The 19890-nt window shown below is 40.9% G+C and overlaps 1 protein-coding gene across 7 annotated transcripts in view; it reads right to left on the bottom strand.

Moving 5' to 3' along the window:
* Positions 1 to 3664: 3664 nt before the first annotated feature.
* Positions 3665 to 19890, bottom strand: part of LOC119013385 (thyroid hormone receptor alpha) — a 97187-nt gene continuing 80961 nt past the window's right edge. For 6 of the 7 annotated variants that reach the window (XM_037087855.1, XM_037087858.1, XM_037087857.1 and 3 more), the window contains 3 exons: positions 17200 to 17346; positions 14820 to 15078; positions 3665 to 12784 (listed from right to left, as the gene is read on the bottom strand). In XM_037087855.1, the coding sequence (XP_036943750.1) occupies positions 12534 to 12784; positions 14820 to 15078; positions 17200 to 17346 (657 nt within the window). In that variant the 3' untranslated portion in view covers positions 3665 to 12533. The remainder of the gene's footprint in view (positions 12785 to 14819; positions 15079 to 17199; positions 17347 to 19890) is intronic. The other variant, XM_037087861.1, reaches the window with a different exon arrangement.

Genomic DNA, 19890 nt, shown 5'->3' with positions numbered 1-19890 from the left:
CTCTGGGTTTCCCACCTCATCAAAAACTGATGCTGTGGGACTGTAGCTGACAAAACTTGCTAATTTCTGTTTCACATAACTGCAGTTGTCAATATGACCAGACTTGGTGTGATTTTCACCTTTTTTAACACATTTGTGCAGAGGTGACGGCCATGTTGGTATTGGTGATGTATACTGTGGGAGATGATGTAGCTCACATACAGATTTGATTCGTCTTTCGCCGTTGACTTCTGAGGTCCAGTGTGGTAGAGCAGAGGGGGGCGGGACATTGCCCTTCTATAGTGTGCAGAACTTTTCACATGTGGCGTCTCGTCCACCTCTGCTGCACTCATCACGTACATCTTTAAAGTCAAATGGTGCCTATAAATACGGCAATTATAATGTATTTTCCCTTGTGTTTGTGAGTTTGCCCAGCAGCCTGCAGGGACTTAGACTTAATCAGGGAGCTTTGGTCATGTTGGTAGCTCGAGTTCGTTAGGCTAGGCTAGCTGTTGTCCCTTGTTACTGCTCCTCATATGGCTTAAATATGTAGTTTTTTTTTTTTACTGTATTGACTTGAGCGTGGTATTATTTATTTGACCTAACTCTAAGGTGGAGGAAAAAAAAAAAAAGAGTAATTTAGTAGCAGTTCAGTACATAATGGTTATTCAAACATGGATCTGACCTTGGGAAAATGTCTAATTTCACTGATGGACACACCTCACTGTAGTGATAAAATATGGAATCAAATCATTGTTCAGCCGTGGATTAGACGCATACTTGGACACGCTGTTCCCAGAATCTGCAAAATCATCAAAATGATATGCAAAGTCAGTGAATATGAGAATTATCATCAAAACACGCTGTTTTATTTTTAGAGCCTTGCTGGGAGCACTTTTCCCTTGGTCGAGGGGAAAAATCTGTAATGGATGTCCGGCTCTCTCAATCTGTGTCTGTGTAAGAGGGTTACACACACACACACACACTAATACACACTACCCATGCCAATCTGCACAGATAGTACCAGCTGTGCCCCTCTGTGTTTTTTTGGAGGGAGGTGTGTGTGTGTGTGTGTGTATGTATGTGTGTGTGTGTGTGTGTGGTGTTGGGGGTTTTGGCAATGAAGGATTTTTGATTGGTGGAGAGCAAAGCTGCTCATTGTTACATCATCTCCTCCCCAACAACCCTAAAACAAATTTGACATCGACTGACTCCCATGCGTCTCAGAGTCTGTAATTATTTAGTAGTCTGTATCCAAATTTAGCAAAGGTGCACAGTGGATAACCGATCTTGACTGTGCCTATACAACATAATAACAGGGAGCATTACATTCAATAATGGCCCTTAATTCTAGAGATGATGATCACACATGATTATTATGGGAATTTAGATGTTTGAATTCAGTATCTCTCGGTACAGTTTCACTTAAACACCAGCAGTGTGTTAATAAACAATCATTTAACTAGTCTGACACAAGGTCATTTTGCAAGACAGGATATAAAATGAGGTAATAATGCACGACTGACCCTTACAGATGCATATTCCTGGTATTTCCGGGGACTAATAGAATTCCCAAAGTCGGCTGACATTGGGGACTTTTTGGTTTCTGGGGCCACAGGAGATTTCAATGCTATACCTGGTTATCAATCCAGCCTCAGTGCTGAGGAGAGTGTTTTGGTGTTCAGTCAGCAGGGGACACAGGGGCCCGTGATGGTGAATGTGGATTTGTTGGAGCTCTGCATCAGACAGACCGCAGCTTGTTGGAGGCTACAGTACTCGCAGAGCTGCTGCCAACATCCCCGATCTGTACATTTATTGACTGAGGTGTTGTCAGAATATTGTACAATAGGTACAACGTGCTGATGTGTTTTATGTTACACTGTATAGTTGTAGGTCACCAGCAGCCTCTTCGGGACCCAGATTAGGTCAACGCGGTGAGGACGACATGTCAGACGCAGCTGTTTTACCTGGATTTATAGTAGGTAAAAATAGACAGGGACATACAGTAAGAGTCTGCTCAGTTTAGAGTTGGGTTACACACATTTGCTTTGTGCTGTCAAGTTTCTGTCAATACGAGGGTCAATAGTACTGGAACTCTTTAATGGGTTGAATGATGATAGTCAAAGGTGACATACTGTCTGAGAGTCCACAGACAGCTGGAGCGGGGCTTGTGCACTGTTAGGGTTTCTAACAACACTCTGTCTGAAAAGCTGAAATATACCGTGTTTGGTGTTCTTGTTCTACAGCAAAGAAATATTGTGTTTTGTTAAATTATTAAAATTGTAACACTTTTTAGTCAGAACACAATGTCTAAACTCAAAAAAGATGCTTTGATTGTGCACGTAAGTTAATGCTGATATACTTAGCTAATATTGTTCAGCAAATGTAGCATGTAGATATTACAAATTGTACAAATAGAGTGTTATACCAAATATCATGTGGGAACAGTGTCCACATACTTTTGGTTCAGGGGTGGTTTTAATGGTTTAGGCTAACCAAACACATTTGGGATGCACTTAACATTTAAGACCATCCAAGTAGATTGCTGCCTCACTGGAAGGAGGAAAATGGATCAGTAATATGTTACAATTTCAAATGTTTGCTGTAACAAGATGGTTTCACATTATAGCAAGATGTTTTCACGCTATATTATCATGTTATAACATCAGAATCAGAATCAGAAAAGCTTTATTGCCAAGTACGATTTTACACATACGAGGAATTTGTTGTGGTGATGTTGGTGCATGCATCAAATAACTATTAAGTGAAAATATAACAAATTAACAATATAAACTATTTAAAGAATAGAAAATATAACAAATTAACAATATAAACTATTTTAAAAAGTAGAAAATATAACTATACAATATAAATATATATACACAATCTGTTTTTTGGGTAAAAGGATAAAAGGATAAAAGAAAACATGAAATGTTTAATGATTGATTTAATGTTTTTTTTTGTATTTTTTTTTTTTTACTTATAAAATGAAAGATTCCATATAATAGAATAGAATCACTTTACTGTTCCCAAACTGGGAAATTATTTCATATCCATGTTGTAATAAGCCAAATGCATATAAAAAACCCCACCAAAAACAATACCGCTTCACTCTGACCAATCAGACAAAGTGTGCTGATTTATTTTTTTTTTCTACTAATGAAACCAGACATTTTGTTGCAGCTGTGATGTCACCCAAGAGGAAAGTCTTCAGTCCCTTTAATGGAATCAATCAATTGAGCAGTCTTCATTTGTATATCACCAGTTCACAACAATAGTCATCTCATGACACTTTATAAATCGTGCAGGTCTAAACCATAATCCATGATTGATTCATTTACAGAGACCCAACATTTCCCCCCATGAGCAAGCACTTGGCGACAGTGGTGGGGAAAAAAAAAATTGCTTTTCAACAGGCAGAAACCTCGGAGCAGAGCCCGACTCCATGGGGCCGGCCGTCTGCCTCGACCGGTCAATGAAATCAGTGACAGCTGGTAGAGGTCGGTGACATAAGACTGAACTCATAACACTGTCCAAGGTCATTTGGGTGGAAGAATACAGCCCTATCAACACAACATATACTGCATACTCAAAATCATTCATTATTAGTCAATTCAAAAACAAAAAAAAAAACCCTTTAAATACCAGATTTGTAATCCTCTGGACAAAGACAAAGTAGGCAAACTGATATCAAATATTTTTTAATGTTGAAAATGAACGTCACATAGCCACAAACACAAACAGCTTTGAGCCATTGAGATGCCATTCTCTGATTGTGCCATGAATGATTTGTCACAGAAAACAAGACGAACGACAACTGTGCCCATTACAAACCCACAACCAGCATTATAAAATACACCACCAATCTCTCAGCTGGGGTCCGTCTCCACCCCGCGTCTCATTCAGATTTACATTCAACACTGTGCTGTGCCAAAAAAAAAAAAAAAAATTATGGCTGCTTCGCTAGCAGAAAATAGTCTCCTGCTTGTGCATGGCCTCACATGATGTCTCTCAGATACGCTAATTAGGGCCGGGTTGTGTGCTACTGCATAAAGTCACTGTGAAGGGGAGCTGCAGGGAGCGACCAACAAAAACAAGAGAGGACATTGTTATCATGGGAATAGCAGGCTGGGACTTGGGGTCCTAGACCTTTCTTGTTCAAGGCACAATTGACTGGCCTGTATTAAAGTACACTGGTCAAAAATAGAAATATCTAACTGCATTTTCTGCACTTGTGAAGATCTGAAGGCTTGAAGAGGACCGCATCTCTCTTCAAAGCCGTTTTCGAGGGGGCAGGAGCACCACCTTTGATTTCATTGGCACTGCCGACTATTCTGGAAAATGTAATTTGCATTTAAAGATTTAATTTGGCCAAACTACTCAGCGTCCCGATAAGATGTCGGTCCTCTCTTGGTTTGTCAGGGCAGAACACACGTACAGAGGGAATAAATATCTGCCAGCTGAATATAAATACTCAAAAGTGTGGCTTCATATCTCATGCTATCAGTTCCGTAAGAACAAAACAAAGTACGTGCAGTCATTTTCAAACTTTTTTCTTTTTTCTTCTGGAGCCACAACATTGTCACAATGGTGTATCTTAAGACCTGAACTGATCCTGTAAGCATTTTTAACTAAATTCCTTCACCCTCTTCATCACATTTTGCGTGGGTTGCTTTTTTTTTTTTTTAAAGTCTAGCTTACATTTCAGGGACATGGTCAGGAGCTCCAAACCAAACTGTCTTGCTTACAAACTATTCAAGCCACCAACTTTTATTTTCAATAAAAATAATTGGAGCCACATTTTAAGACCACTGCTGGGTCTTGTTTCATAGTCTGACAACCACTAGTGATTTTCCTTGCTTGAGACTGATCACTCCCCCTCCTTTACTCTGGCACATGGCAGTACAATGAGGTATGAACAGTTGTATAAATCTCTGTTTTTTTTGGTTTGTATTTTGTGATTTTTTTCTTTTTGTTGCTTTCCTTTTTTGTGTGTGAGGCTGCTTTAATCCATCAAACGCAATATTCTTGTCACAACACTGAGATTAATACATAGCAGATTTATACATTGTAAAATGAGCCCTGGTCAAAGGTCAGATTCATTTTGAGCAATCTAATGGCTAAGATCAGGTTGTGGCTGTTTTTTTTTTTTTTTGGGTTGTTTTTTTTTTTGTATTGTTTTTTTGTTTGTATTTTTTTGTTTTAATTGACCCAGATCAGGGATATTAGCAAATACTCAGCTTAGCGAGTGATACAGCTCAAGCGACTGTGGAAAGCAGGATTCAGGTTCATTCACTTTCAGTTCAACTCACTGCATAATAGATTCAGCATGACCTAAGTTTACTATAAAATGAAACATCCCCTTCCAAAATAGCTTCAAGGGACTGTATGAAAGTCATTGGGAAGGGGCAAAGTTATTGAACCATTCATTTTGTTGAAGGAAGAGCAGGAAATTATTCTTTAAATCTTTATCCAATGCTTTTCCAATTTAGTATCAATATCAATATGAAAACTTAAGAGTTTCCTCCCTTTCCTTTGCTAACACATTTTGTACAGTCCCTACGAAAAAGAAATGCATTAATTGTACATGTGTGAAGTGAAACTGAACTGTAAAATGTCTTGTTAGCTGCTGTGTTAGCTAGAGTTGGTCCACTTTACCCAATATGAGTGTGGAAGCAGACCCAGATAGGTTTAGAGCTAACTAATGTGCATGCTAAGGACTTGGGAAACAATATCTGACTTCTTCATATAGATGGCTAGCAGCCAGAGCCCTGTGCCTCACTGTTCACTGACCACACAAATGGTCTTTTAGGCCCAAAACACCATATAGATATAGCTGTTTAATTTGTGTGTAGAAACACTGGCTGTAGAAATGCTATTCACTTTATTATGGGATATGACAAAACCACGCAGTTCCCAATTAGTTTCTAATTCAGTTACAGCCAATGATATAAAAAGAGCAATGTGGCCTGAGCATTAAACTCCACATGATAGTGAGCGTAAGTTCTTTTTATGTATTTCAAGTTGTGAAAACTCTTGGGTCCTAGTGAAAAACTATGCTTACATTGCGTCATTAAGAGGGTTTTAAGATTCAAAAATGCATGTACTCGGATGTATTTACAGTGTCTCCTGCCTGTCATGGCAGCAGTGGTGGTAAGTGACAAAAAAAATGGTGGGAAATTGTAGGCATCAAAACTTGAGAATCTGAAAAAAATGCAGTATGAATCCAGTGACTTAGTTTGTGTTGCTAAAAGATAAATACTATGAGTAACACAAGTCACCTATGATTAAATGGAGTATATCAAGGTGGTGGAATACACACTGCAGATCCGACAACGCAGTGCAAAGAGACCAATGGACAAATGGGTGTGTTTTGTTTTGTTCTGACTTCTGAATATGTAACACAGTACTTGCAGATTGCAACACCAAAATAAGGCAACTAAAAAGTCTAAATGCTAAATCTGATTACACGTGTGAACAGCAGGCTGCCATGCAAAACTTCTTTTTCAATCAGCTAAACTGAAGGTGATTTGAACCCTGGCCCTTGGGTGATGTTTGAGCGCTAGCTACCACGGCACCAACGATGGTCTAAAAGTGCATATACAGCCATTTTTCTCACAGTAAAGCATCAACACAGACAGACAGACATTTACTTACCAATGAAATCAGATGCAAAGTAATATCAACATGAAAGAATACTCATAAAAAACAGTTTGTTTTCCTCTATCCAAAATAAAGTCACTTCATTGCTCTTGCTTTACGTCACTCCAAATCTTTTATAAACATACTATATTTAGAAAAAAAAAAAAGGACTTCAGTAGCAGTCTGTCACACACGATCAAGGTTTTCAACCCAACTACGAACTCATCCACCCCAGAATAAGCATAACAACGAACACTTGGTGCACAACGAAAGCAACATCAACAACATCAAAAACAACATGAGTGTGGGACTTCACACCGTGTCTTTAATCGTACAATTTCAGTATTTTACATTCCACATGTGGACATATTCCTGCAGGGATTGTCATCTTTCTCAACCAGAGTGCTAGTATGAGTTGGGGTGGGTTTCTGTGAGTGTTCGTGTGCGTGGGAAGGAAAGAGGACAGAGTGAAATAAATAGAGAAAGGGGACAGGGATGAGGATTCGGGACGGGACTGAGATAAACAGGAACCAGTGAATGGGAACGTCGGGTATTGGAGATGGAAGGACAGGAAACGACAGATGTTAGGAAGATAGAGAGGATGTTATTGACTTATGTTTTCCCTGGGTAAGTAATAAAAGTAGTTGAAGTGTTTATTTGTGGAAAACAAATGACATGTTTCAGAGCGGTTGTTATAGTTTTACGCCATGCCGCAGTGACGGAGCTTTTACATCTTCACATTTAAGCTGAGTGTAAACAAACATTAAACCGAACCCTAACTTTATTCTTAGAGACAGAGAGAGAGAGAAACACAATTCTGTGGTCACAGTGCGGAAAAGACGGAGGTTGTCATTTGCAGCTTGGCCTTGAAGTGCGGGAAGTAATACAGGGTGCGCAGGTAGTAGTACACGGTGCAGCTTTTGAGGCAACTAACCTGGCTGCTTTTGTCAAACCATGTTTTACTCTTAGAGGGAAACACTATTTTGACTCTGTGGCTCTTATAATGGAAGTCCTTTCCATTTAGCTTTGCCTGCATAATTGTCTCTTGTGCCACCACCCCGGTTACGACCAAACACGCAGCGCAAATCCGTGAAACTTTCATAAGCTTCATGCCTTTCCCTTGTGAATGCACTGCAAGGGGGGGTGATGGAGGTGTAAAAGTCAGAATTAGCACCCTGTGTCATTGGTTTGTTGCAGCATCTCGAGTTGTTGGTCATGCGCGAAACATGTTCCTCATCACTGTGTGCCTGGCTGCCCTCTCGCAACGACTACCAAGGTCATACAGACAGCAAATGCTCATACTCAAATTAGTTTTTACCAAAAAAATAACACTGTTAACAGATCCGATTTGAACAACTAATGGATTTGCCTGCTGAGTGAACATAGCACTATCATAGCTAGCAGTGATGTCCAGGTAAAATGGCTTTTTGGTGAGGAGGATGGTCACTGACAGTCTGTCTCTCTGCTATGCTGGTGCAACTGATCATGGCTGAAGGCAGTGTGCTCTGTGGTGCTGGTGTGTGTGTGTGTTTTTTTTTTTTTTTTTTTTAAGAGGACGGGGTGAGGATTTCTCCAATGATCATTTGGCTGAGAGAAACAGAGTGAGGAGAGAGAGAGAGGGACAGACAGACGAGAGTGGCTGCGCTGCCAGCTCAAATCTTAACCTGAATTTGCCAAGTTATGTGGACCAGACCTGATCTCATGTTTGTGGCCCTGAAACCGGACAAACAAACAGAGCTGCTTAAGGTACTCGCTGTGCTAAATGAAGTGATTCAGAGGTATGTGAAAGGCGGGTAAACTATGAAAGTTAGTCGGCGATCACCACAAGGCAAACAAGCATCATAATGCAATATGACGTCAACTGCAAACAATGTGTAAGAATGACTTTAAAGATATTAATACAACTGGGTAAACTGTGTACTGACCCCCCTTGCTACATGACTGGTCAGACAGATTCATGATCGGATTTGAGCTGGCAGCAGAAATTCAGCAACTGAACAAGCTCTAATGCCACAAACTACAACTGTAACATTTATATATATCTATATATATATCCATAAATATATGCTTCTGTATACTGTATGATGTATATTTGTATTACCGACCTCTGTGAGGCACATTAACTTCGGAATCAGAATTACTAAGCCAGCGGTTCCCTGTCTGAGTCATGACCCGGTTGCAGCATGGCTTTCATTCACAGTGATAGTGAGCAAAGTACGGTACAAACACACAAGGCCGGGAGATGGCGGGTATGAAACTGTACTGCTTGATCATCCTATTGCTGTGTGTGCTGCTGCTGCTGCTGTGTGTGTGTGTGTGTGTGCATCCCTGTATAATCAGCGCTTACGGTTCTATTTTAATACCCTGCACCATAGATTAGTAACACTGAGAGTGGCGGCGCCTGAAGGCCATGTCACAGTCCTTGTTGGTTTCAACAGGTAATCGAGAGATAACAAACTGTGTGTGTTCTTGGGTGTGTTAGAGAATACTGTTAAGACTGCTAAATACAGGCAGGAACAGGAGAGCTGTGGGGGAAGGGGGTAAAGGAAGGGGTCCAGGGCTACTAAGGGATACAGACATTGTGGTTTTAGTGCAACAGAAAAAAACCTGATAGTTATTTGTCGTGGATGGCAATTCGGGATATGGTTGGTGGAGCTTATTTCAGCAGTGTTTAATTAATATTCCAAGTGTCTGGGATAGGACAGTCGCTCAGAAAGTCTTTAAAATTGCTTGGTGTCCATTTCTGCTGCGACGGCGAGGGAAGGATCTAGAGGTGCACTGCAGGTGCGAGGACAAGGGTCCAATCTTGTGTGGCGGTCTGCTATTGGCCTGGCCTGAGTCACATCGCTACCTGCCAAAGTCACTCACTCACCGCATCCCTCACCTCGGCTGGGATGAAATCGTATCCACAGGAGAATACTGCTGACTCACTTGCTTACCTCCCAGTCACCACCCACAAAAGTCCGTTGGCCTGACCCAATCGGGCCAAAATGGCTTCCACTGGAGTCTCAGCTTCCAGCAGTCTTTGTCCCCTGACAGTCTTCTTTGAGTTCAATCGGCACACTGTAATGTCATAAATTCACCCCTGCTGTTGGTGTTGGTTTGGGTTGTGAAATATAAACTGAATCCAGAGTGACTGTTGGTCCCACGTGGTGTGTCATTAAAACGAAAAAAAAAGAAAAAAAAAAAAAGGGAAAAAGTCAAATGTTGAACCACGGACCGGTTAAAAGACCTGCTGTACACTGTCGGTGGAGCAGCACACCCAACAGGTCCATGTTGGCAACTCATTTGTGCGCTGTATAGATATTTATATATGTGTGCATGCATGTCAGTGTGTTGCAGACAGAGGGGCAGCTGCACTGAGATGAGAGGTGAGGTAGAATCTGTCGGTTCAGGCTGGACTTGAAAAGGGTACAGGTGTGCAGAGGTAAGTGACAACATCCCCTCCCACCACCACCATCTTCCTTTGCTGGACCTATCACAAGACAGCGGGTCGGTGAGGAGGCGGGGCTGTGCGGCGATTAACAGGGGGAGGGCTCCAATGAGAAGACACACTCATATACACACACAGAGACAGAAGTGTGGTGCAGCCCAGGAGTTATTCAGGAGGAGGAGGAGAGGAGCAACAAAACAACTGAGGTAATACATCAAAAAACAACTGCATGGGTACAATGTGTGTGTGTGTATGTGTGTGTGTGTGTGTGTGAGGTAACAAAAACAGGAGGTATGTGTCGGAGAGGTATTCTAGATATATATGTGTATATACGTATGTAAGTACAGTAGATTACTTGTCAGTATTAATGAGTAACATACATTTTCAAGTCATATTGCACCTACATTGTATTGTAAATTTGTTACCTAACAATTTTAGTTTCCTCAGTAACACTGTGATATAAAACAGTGGAAACGATTTCCATGTAGTCTATATCTATAATACCTTTTCTTTCTGTATCGTAACAATACACCTATTTCTTTCAGTCTCTGCTCAGTAAGCATTAAGAGCTCTTATGTATTAAGAATAAAACAGTACTTCCTGTAAACATATTAAATGAGGAATGGGGTTGTAGCAGGCAATATGCCTTTCTCACACCTCACTGTTTACAGCAAGTACAGTAAGGGTCAACTGATCCCTAGCAACACACTTTAATTATCCATAGCCATAGAGATGCATGTTTAAATGGAAGTGGTTGTTATGCTAACATGCCATGGATATACTAAGAGAACTCTGGATACAGAGTTGGAGGCAGAGCCCCATTTATTCCTGTGAAACCAAATATATTTGTCCTTCCAGGTATTCAATTACCTTGATCTTCAATGTGTGCGGTCAATGAAGGGTGCACACTTGAGACATCTAGAGACTGAGCAGCTAACTTACCAGGATTTAGCCTGCCTCTAACTTGATGGGAGTTAAAATATAACAGAGTGGCTCTTGACTTTGCAAATGGGTCAACTGCTGATTGTGATGCTTGTTGTGACATTCAGGAATTGCATCCAAAGTTTTATAGCGGCTTTTTTGTAAGCTGATAGGATGACAATGTCAAATAGGCTTCACAGCAGTTACCACTCATTTGGGCCTTGTCTCTGTTCTTGCTTAGAGTTACATTTGCTATACTCACAATCCTAGTTTGTTTCCATTGGCATGGAACATAAAAAGTACAGCCAAATTTAGACCTGATGAAAAGACATTACAGGTCATCCTCTGGGGAGATTTCCTTAATCGTAGTTCATCTAACAGTTGTCAAAATACACAACTCTGGACCCATGTCTGTTATTTTGGTAAATATGCTTATTCGGAAGAATAAAGAAAAATAAGTGTATTTCCCAAATGCAAACTATTGCCCTCACTTGAAACAAATAACAATGAAATAACTGTATTATGATTAAAACTTACCAATGTGTTCTGACTGCAGATTCACAACATAGTAATGCACATAGCAAATGTTATAATGCATTATTATGTGCCACACAGGTCTATATATAAATAATAATGACATTATAGATAAGGGCTTCATACAAATTGTTCCCACTGTAACTTCTCCTAACACTAACAGAGAGATTCATGGTTAGCTGAGGACTGTGTGGCTCCATGTTTTCCCAATAAACTACCATCATCCACACAACAAATGAGGAAATACATTATATAAGCTATGAGGTAAGAGTGTAGGGGTGTGTTTTGTGCACATACATAACATGTGTGTGTCTCTGTGTGTACGTGAGACAGTGAGAGATAGAGAGGTCAGTACGTGAGGGAGGTAGGCAGGCCGACAAACACTCGCAGAGCCTCGGAGGAATGAGGGGTGGGCTGCACCCGCGGACAGAGAGTGCCCTTGCAGTTAAGGAGGTGCATGGGAGATGGGGTGGGGGGGTAGGGGTCGTCTGAGAAGCTAATGGTCTAGTCCCAACGAAAAATAGAAAATAATACAGTTTTTGTGGTGTGGGGTGGTTGTGGGGGGAGTAGGGACATGACAGAGCCCCTCAGTTTGCATTAGTGTAGGAACAGAGTGCAGTTGTTTGTCCAACAGGTGCAAGAGGAGTTAATTGCTGAGATTTGCATAAAGGTCTACTGTACTGTACGTTCACGGCAGTGTGTCTGGAATTTATATAGGTGAATAACTAACTGTTTACAACTTTGTACTGTATGTGTGTGTACCTTTTAGAAATGACAATACACAAATCCAGATTGTCAGTGTGTTTCTCTGGTGTGTTTGCTGGTGGCAGGAGGTGGATCTGGTAGGTGTTTGACAAGAAAAAAAAAAAAAAATTACAGGGCACGTTCCCATTCAAGAAAAAACAAAAATATAGACTTTCTTTGCCTCTTGTCCTTCCCCCCATGCTTCCTCTTCCACTTAAGCCACCCCATTTATTTCCTTCTGTGTCCAGGGTGCTTTTAGGGGGACTAGGCGTTCTGTAAGTTACACTTCCTGATCCTCGAAGACCTCCAGGAAGAGCGGTGGAAAAAGTTCGTTAGGACACTCCACCTTCATATGGAGGAAGCGGCTGGCGTGGCAAGCTCCGATCATGCGCAGGTCCGTCACCTTCATCAGCAGCTTGGGCCAGAAGTGGGGAATTTTGTGCTTACGGTAGTTGATGTAGTGCTCGAACGCCAGCAGGTAAGCCTCTTGGCACTGCTCGATCTTCTCCACACTGGTCAGCCCTGAACGGTCTGGGGTGATAAAGACGAGATAAAGAATTACATTTGCTACTTTTAGTAAACATTTCCACCTCATCCTGAAGCAGAAAGTACACTTCCTAAACAGCATAACTAGTTTTAGTCTTGACTTGTGATGACAGCCAAAAGAAGATATGAACAATCTGGCAAAGAGAGGAGAGAGGGCAGCAGGTGAGGGCGAGAGAAACAAAACAAAAGCTGGAGTTCAGCCAAACTGGAACTGGGGATGATGCAGGTCATAAGTGCATTATTAACCACTTTTACGCACGTATTCAGTACAAAAATAGATTTGAGTGTAACCTTCCTCAATTTAATACGTGAAAAAACAAGGTGCCATGTTATGGCACAACAAGAACCAACTACTGTATTTTTGAACCAACACACCAACTTTTTTGCATTTTCTTTCCTTTATTTTCTGGTAATTGTTATAAAATATGTGCTAAACTGGATTATATTCAGCATATTAACCTCTAAACCATGGGGTTATCTGGAAAAAAATGATTTCTAAATGCCTAATGCCTGTATTGGGCACAATTATGCTTTGAAACACTAAGCTGTAAATTATTCATGTAAGCTGAAATGGACCCATGGGAAACCCGTCTGAACTCAAAGTGAGTAACTTATAATAATGTAGACATAATCATGCCTGTAAAGAGCAGTAAAAGTAAGTCAAAGAGCTGGAGTTTTCTGTGATCCATCTAATTCAGTAACAATGAAACCAACCTGCAAGAGGATGGAAACCCCACCATTATTCAACTAAAAATGATTTGCATCCGGATAGGACCTCAAATCCCTCTGTTTTTATATAGGAAAATTCAGCAGGATTTGCCTCTTTCCACTCTGTTTATGTAACATTTACTTACTACCTATAATTGCCTTCCAGTTGCGTCAAGCACCATGCCCCTGTCACAGACTTTGCTCAAAGCACTGAAGCTGAATGCATCATTTCAACTGACAGCAGAGATAATTCAACTTAGTAACTTTTTTTTTTGTGGTAGAATTTATTTTTCTTTTAGATGTCAAACCTGAAGTGTATGTTACTCAATATGCATCAGACTATTCGCTCCAGTTTACATATAACAGTGGCTGTCTACAATATTGTCAATGATGGGATTAAAGGAAGATTATTTTTATTCAGATTGTTTAGGAGGTGTCGGAATTCAGACGAGATGATGAGATATGTGGGTACTGCTTTAGACCACACTGATGCCACACTGAAAAAAAAATGTAAATAATCAACATTTTTTAACAAGTTTAAAGTAGACTGAGTGTCGATTTGATAATTAGCACTAATTATTATATAACTGTATACAATTACATAATATATAATATAAAATATTACATAATATATAACTATAGTTATAGAGACATGACAAAGTTCCTTCACAAACTCAGAATGACCAGTCAAATCATCTGGATGTGTGAAACTGGTGAAGTTCTCCTTTGATGTTGCAAGAGACACGACTCCTTGTTCTTACAGAAGTAACGATGTCAGTGTGAAAAAAATGACATGTCTTGTTTTGAAGTGAAGCGCTAAAAAGTGAAATCTATGAACCAGTTAAACGATCAGAGCTCAGAGGCAGCAAAGCCTTCACTCTTTGTATTATTAATGTGCCAGTTATTAAATATTTAATTCTGTTTTTACCAAAAATACTTTTATTCTAAGCTGGAGGAAAACTCTGGTCCTTGCAAAAGAAGGCAGGAAAAACAAAACACTACAACTGAACCTACTCCGTCTGTAACAGCAGCAGAAGTAGTCGGAATGTGATGATGTTAACTTGGTTTAAATATCAAGATCACACATCTGCACACTTTAAGGCGTGTATGTTGACGAAGGTTTTCAGTCATCCAGGTCATGGTAATTTTAAGTTTAAAAAGCCTGCTGCTCCCCTCCAGTTAGTTAAAAGTGAAGAAGCCTCCTTTGATGAGAGGTGAAACGTCTGTGAGAAACTGAAACATGTCTAACTGCCTACGATACAGCACTTAGAATGTAATGTGTGTCCATGCACCAGCATTACTTATTGCTCACCTGAGCTCATGAGCAGCACAGCCTGCATCAGAGCCACCTCCGAGTCATCCAGGTTGAACTGAGCCAGGCTCTTGCCCAAATCAAAGATGGCATCCGACACCACGCCCAACCCGCCGTTCTTCAGCTGCTCACGTTTCACGGCCATCTCACCGTTTAGTGTCAGCGTCTCGCTCTCCGGATCGTAGCGTACCGCGGCCCGCAATGACATGATCTCCATGCAGCAGCCCTTCAGCAAGATGATCTGGTCTTCACAAGGCAGCTGTGAAACATCAAGGAATGATATGACAGGAAACTAAATGAACATGAGAATTTATATCTTAGTGGTCAAAATAGTGTAAAACCTGTTGTCATCTATTTTTGTGAAGTGAGGAAAATGATGGCTTAAAAAAGATGTTTAGATTCAACACAAACCGTTCTAGCTTGGCACAGGATTGTCTGTGTTACAAGAATGAATCTATGTTCCAATAAAGTTGCTGTAATGGCTGACAACACATGCTATATTACATGTTACAGTTCCCCAAAAAAACACAAAGATTTAAATCAGCTGAAATGAAAGACGCTATTGTTGCTAGATTTGTAAATACACTGTGTTTGCTAATTTATTAGCAATGACAAGTTTATAAGGGATATTATGTTAATGTTGCATTTACAGCTTGCTGGCCTGCCCCCAAGTGGCCAAATGTCAATAAATTACTTTGAAATAAGTGAGCCACCAATACAGCTCTGACCCTTCAAGGCAGGTCCTGTATGTTGGGGGTTAGGGCCTCCGTGGATCGGACCATGGGCCATTCCTGGGCAGTTTATACAGTGTGGGATGGCTCACTGTCCCATTCAGGGGAGGTCGGGGTAGGCGGAGAGCGCTGTTGCCAGGAGGATTTGTGCTTGCTTTGCAACCAACCTTGCAACCTTGGTTTGGACCCAAGGTTTCCAGCAGAACACTGATTTGTAACAAGATGATCTACATTATTTTACTCTACCTGTTAATGGCTTTTGTTACACATGATGGAAATTTATATCATTTATTTATATGCTGGTGAAAGGTATTTTGGCTTTCTTTTTATTATCTATTTTCACTGGTGGACTGTAAGGATTTGTCAAAACCAACCATTGAAATGCACTGAAAAATGCTGTGTCATAGCTTTTCTTCAGCCCTGAACATAATTATCTTGGAGTGCTTCCTTGCAGAGAAGGGGTGTCATTTTTCTTTTCGCAAACAATCCACTGCCAAACATTAAGCGACCGGGAAGCCCCTACAATATACATGATGACCATGCTCAGTGAGGTGGAACTCAGTCCAGGACACACACACACACACACACACACACACACACACACACACACACACACACACACACACACACACACACACACACACACACACACACACTTTCAGGCATATCATTTCTGTAGAGCGGAGCAAAATCAGTGATTGGTGAGTCATCACATCCTCAAGAGAGGGAGAGAGGTGGGAGGATGACGAGCAGCATGATAAAGGCTGCAGGAAGGGGAAGCTCTCAATCAGCAGACCTCATTACAGTTAACACTGGTGTTAGTGGGTTAACGGTGTTCATGAGACGGGTCTAGAGTTAATGAGGAGAATGTCAGTTGAACTTCAAAAAGAGGCTGTGTTCAAAGTCACAACTTTTTCCTCCCAAGTTGACTGCTTTCTGTCTTTTATTTACATCCTCACCATGTACTGTATAATGAATGGAAATCAGCTTGTGAGCTTACATAACGGTACATGTAAGACAGAGGCTTGTGTGGGACTATAAACTTCCCATAGCCTAATGAAAAGCAGAGCTGCACTACTCTACTGTTTTTAGCTTAACCTGTGAAGCAAATGCATTTATGATGCGCTTCTTTCCCTGGAAGAAACACTAGGTAACACTACTGCTGTAGGTGAGTTGGCAAGGCATGCCAAAACACACAGTTAAATATCTCCCTCTTACTTTTCGCTTGTGGACTCGGGAAGGATGCCACCATCTAAAAACCTCATCACTCTCACTGCTTTGACATACTGTTATTCCTGCTGTACAGTTGTAAAGGTAGGACTTGGCAATCAGGGTAGAGGTTTAGTGAATGGTCATTTGATAATCTTTTTCTGATTTGGTAGGGCCTGACTGAATGAGCTGCTACAGTGCAGAGGAGATGCTGTGATTTAAATGTAAGGAACAGCAAAGCCAGCTTTGGGACTGAGTGCCTTCAAAGACCAAAACTGGAAGCACTCCTGACACTGTGAGGCAGTCTGGATGAAAACATCCGCAAGTGTTTTTATGTTACTCCCCTGAGGCCGATGATGGACAGAAACCCACAGATATTTTTAAGTGTTAGAACAGATTTAAACACACACACACACACACACACCACGCACTGAACCTACCTCAGAGAACATGGGTAATTTCTTAGCGAAGTCGACGACACGTGTAATTGCAGGAGTCATGATCTTGGTGAACTCGCTGAAGGCTTCCAGGTCCACCTTATCTCCCTCGGAGGTGGGCACCACCGGACCCTGGCCGATGTCATCCGACTAGAGACAAGACATCATACGTGTGAGTGAACCTTTCAGACTAAAATGTCAGAAGGAAATAATAATATTCCCAACGGCTTGCTGAAAGAAGACTATATTCAAAAGGTCAGATGTCTTGTGAGTTGACCTTTGAGCTTTGATTATCAGATGAGGGTGGATGGGAACATGGACTAATAGAACCCCTGAAATTCTAAAAGGTTAACAGACTTGAAAAAAGCACCACATGCAGACTGTTGCAATGTGGAGACACATATGGAACCAGTTAAAACACCACTGGTCTATAAAAGATATTGGCAGACAGGAGTGCAGTGTAAGTTAGAGATTATATTTCTAGTCTGTATTTGAGGAAAGCGTCATGTGAGTTTAGCAGGGTGATGTTGGGATGATTTGATGAGCCATGCTGCAGTACAATATCGACAAATGGAGTCAGTTTTGAAGTTTGTAGTGATAATAGCATACTATATATATATCAGTAGTTTACTGATTGGGATATTGTTGTGATGCATTTGGAGCCTTGCATGTAACAGCTTAATGTACTTGTGTGATCAGACATGCACACGGATCATCCTCTGTCTAATTGAAAGGCAGTTGGCATCCTCCAATTAGAGCAGCTTATCTGTGCTACAGTGGATTTGGCACCAGGGAGTGCTGAGGTAAGACGTTATCTAACGGACTGGGAGGTAACACTGATAGACATGCAGCCAATTCCTATCCTGTTTTGATAACATGGGATCTTGAGAGCTTTAACAGACAGGAAGCAGCTTTAGGCATCGCATCATCAGGGATCCTTTATTCATGACTAGAGGAATACTTGGGGGTCATCAGCAGGATGTTAAGATGAAACCCAGTGAAATATTAAAGGAGACGTATCCTGCTCATATTCAGGTATCTCATTATATTTTTGGGTTACTACTAGAAGAGCTTGACAAGCGTTTCATGCTTAATAAACATTCTGTTTTCTCATTCTGTCGAGTGCTGCAGTGCTGTGTTCCCCCTCTGTCTGTGATGCTCTGTCCTGAAGGACCCCTCCCCTCCAAACACTCAGTCTCCTCTGATCGGTCAGCTCATAAATGCCTGACCCAGCATCTTTAACATGAACAGACTGGCTGTGTTAAATCAGTTCTATGTGCTAACTTGCTGCTAAGCATGAATTATACAAATATGTCACATGGTGACATAGCGTGATGTAGCAAAGTCACAGAATTAAAGGCAGGACTACTGATGGGGCATTACAGGTGCAATGCTTTCTGTAGGACAGAGGAGCTACTGTTGGTGTGGACTAGTGGATTTTTATATTTTTATTCATTACTTATTATTTCATAACTATCATCATATTCATAATAATGATAACTGGTGGAAGGAAAAAGCTGACAGCCGATGAATTGACCAATATTATATATAATACATATTTAATTAAAATTGTTTTTGCACTGTTTTTTGATGGTGAAATCTGGACAGGTGGAACAGTCACCTATGTTCTTATTTAAATGTTTTTTCTTCATCATTTCTGTTGCAAATCCCATCCCATTGTTAAAGGCCACTCTTACAAACCACAAATGTTTGTGTGTATTCCCAGTTTAAGGAGGATCCTAATGTGTGCGATTTAATTTCATCAGTGTATGGATAGTTTCAGTAATGGATTACTTGGAAGAGAGAATGTCACATGGGTAACTACAGTATGAAGCAATATAACCAGAGTGGTTTCTTTTCTTCAGTGCCCTGTCCCTATCATAGACAAGGAGATGGTTAATCATATCAGTCGTGTTATTATGACTGGCTCTATTTATAGTATGTAAGATCTTTTATCTCATCCGTCAAAAGCTTGGTTTCATAAGATCTCAGCTTATCAGAAGTATGAAGCAGTGAAGCTGCTGTAACAACAGACAGACTCTGAGCTCTGATTGGTCTCGCCTGCTGTGTTCCCAAACACACAATCTGTTATTTTCTTTTTGGGCATTCTTCGGTTCTCTGTTCACCTTGGACAGGCTGCCCCACTGTGCAGTTTTTTTTTCAGCGGGCCAGGCCTTCAGAAACAGTATTTGACAATAAACCTCTCTTTGCCTTTATGGAACGGTTGCCTGGTAACTGTCATCTGACCTTTGCCTTGAGGTAACCGTTGGCGCTGTAGACACATGCATCATGCACGTGCCACCGATCGCATACTGTAGGACGGCGGAAGGGAGAGTTGCTGATGAAAAGGCATGCTGTCAAAAGTTATCTTTCCAAAACGAAACAAAGTCGCTTTCTGTCATGCGTTAGCTTGATTTTAACAACTTTTAACACACTGCTGGAGGAACATTTGGGATTTATCAGCCACATAAAAGAAAAAATTAAACTACTTTGACAGACACAACAAGTGTGATTATAGCACAGTATCCTCATTGAGATACACATTAATGAAAATATGACATAATTGATGACATTTCTTTGGTTATGATGTATTGTTGGGCTTTCATGAATTAGGTAAAGAAAATTTTGCAGGGAACTGAGCCTGCTGTATGTTTTTTACACCCCAGCGTGCATCAGTTTCTGGTCTGTTAGCAT

This window comes from Acanthopagrus latus, chromosome 23, assembly GCF_904848185.1.
Source record: "Acanthopagrus latus isolate v.2019 chromosome 23, fAcaLat1.1, whole genome shotgun sequence".
Lineage (NCBI taxonomy): Eukaryota > Metazoa > Chordata > Actinopteri > Spariformes > Sparidae > Acanthopagrus > Acanthopagrus latus.
The sequence above is the reverse complement of the archived record's forward strand: the minus strand, read 5'-3'. Positions and strand labels throughout refer to the sequence as shown.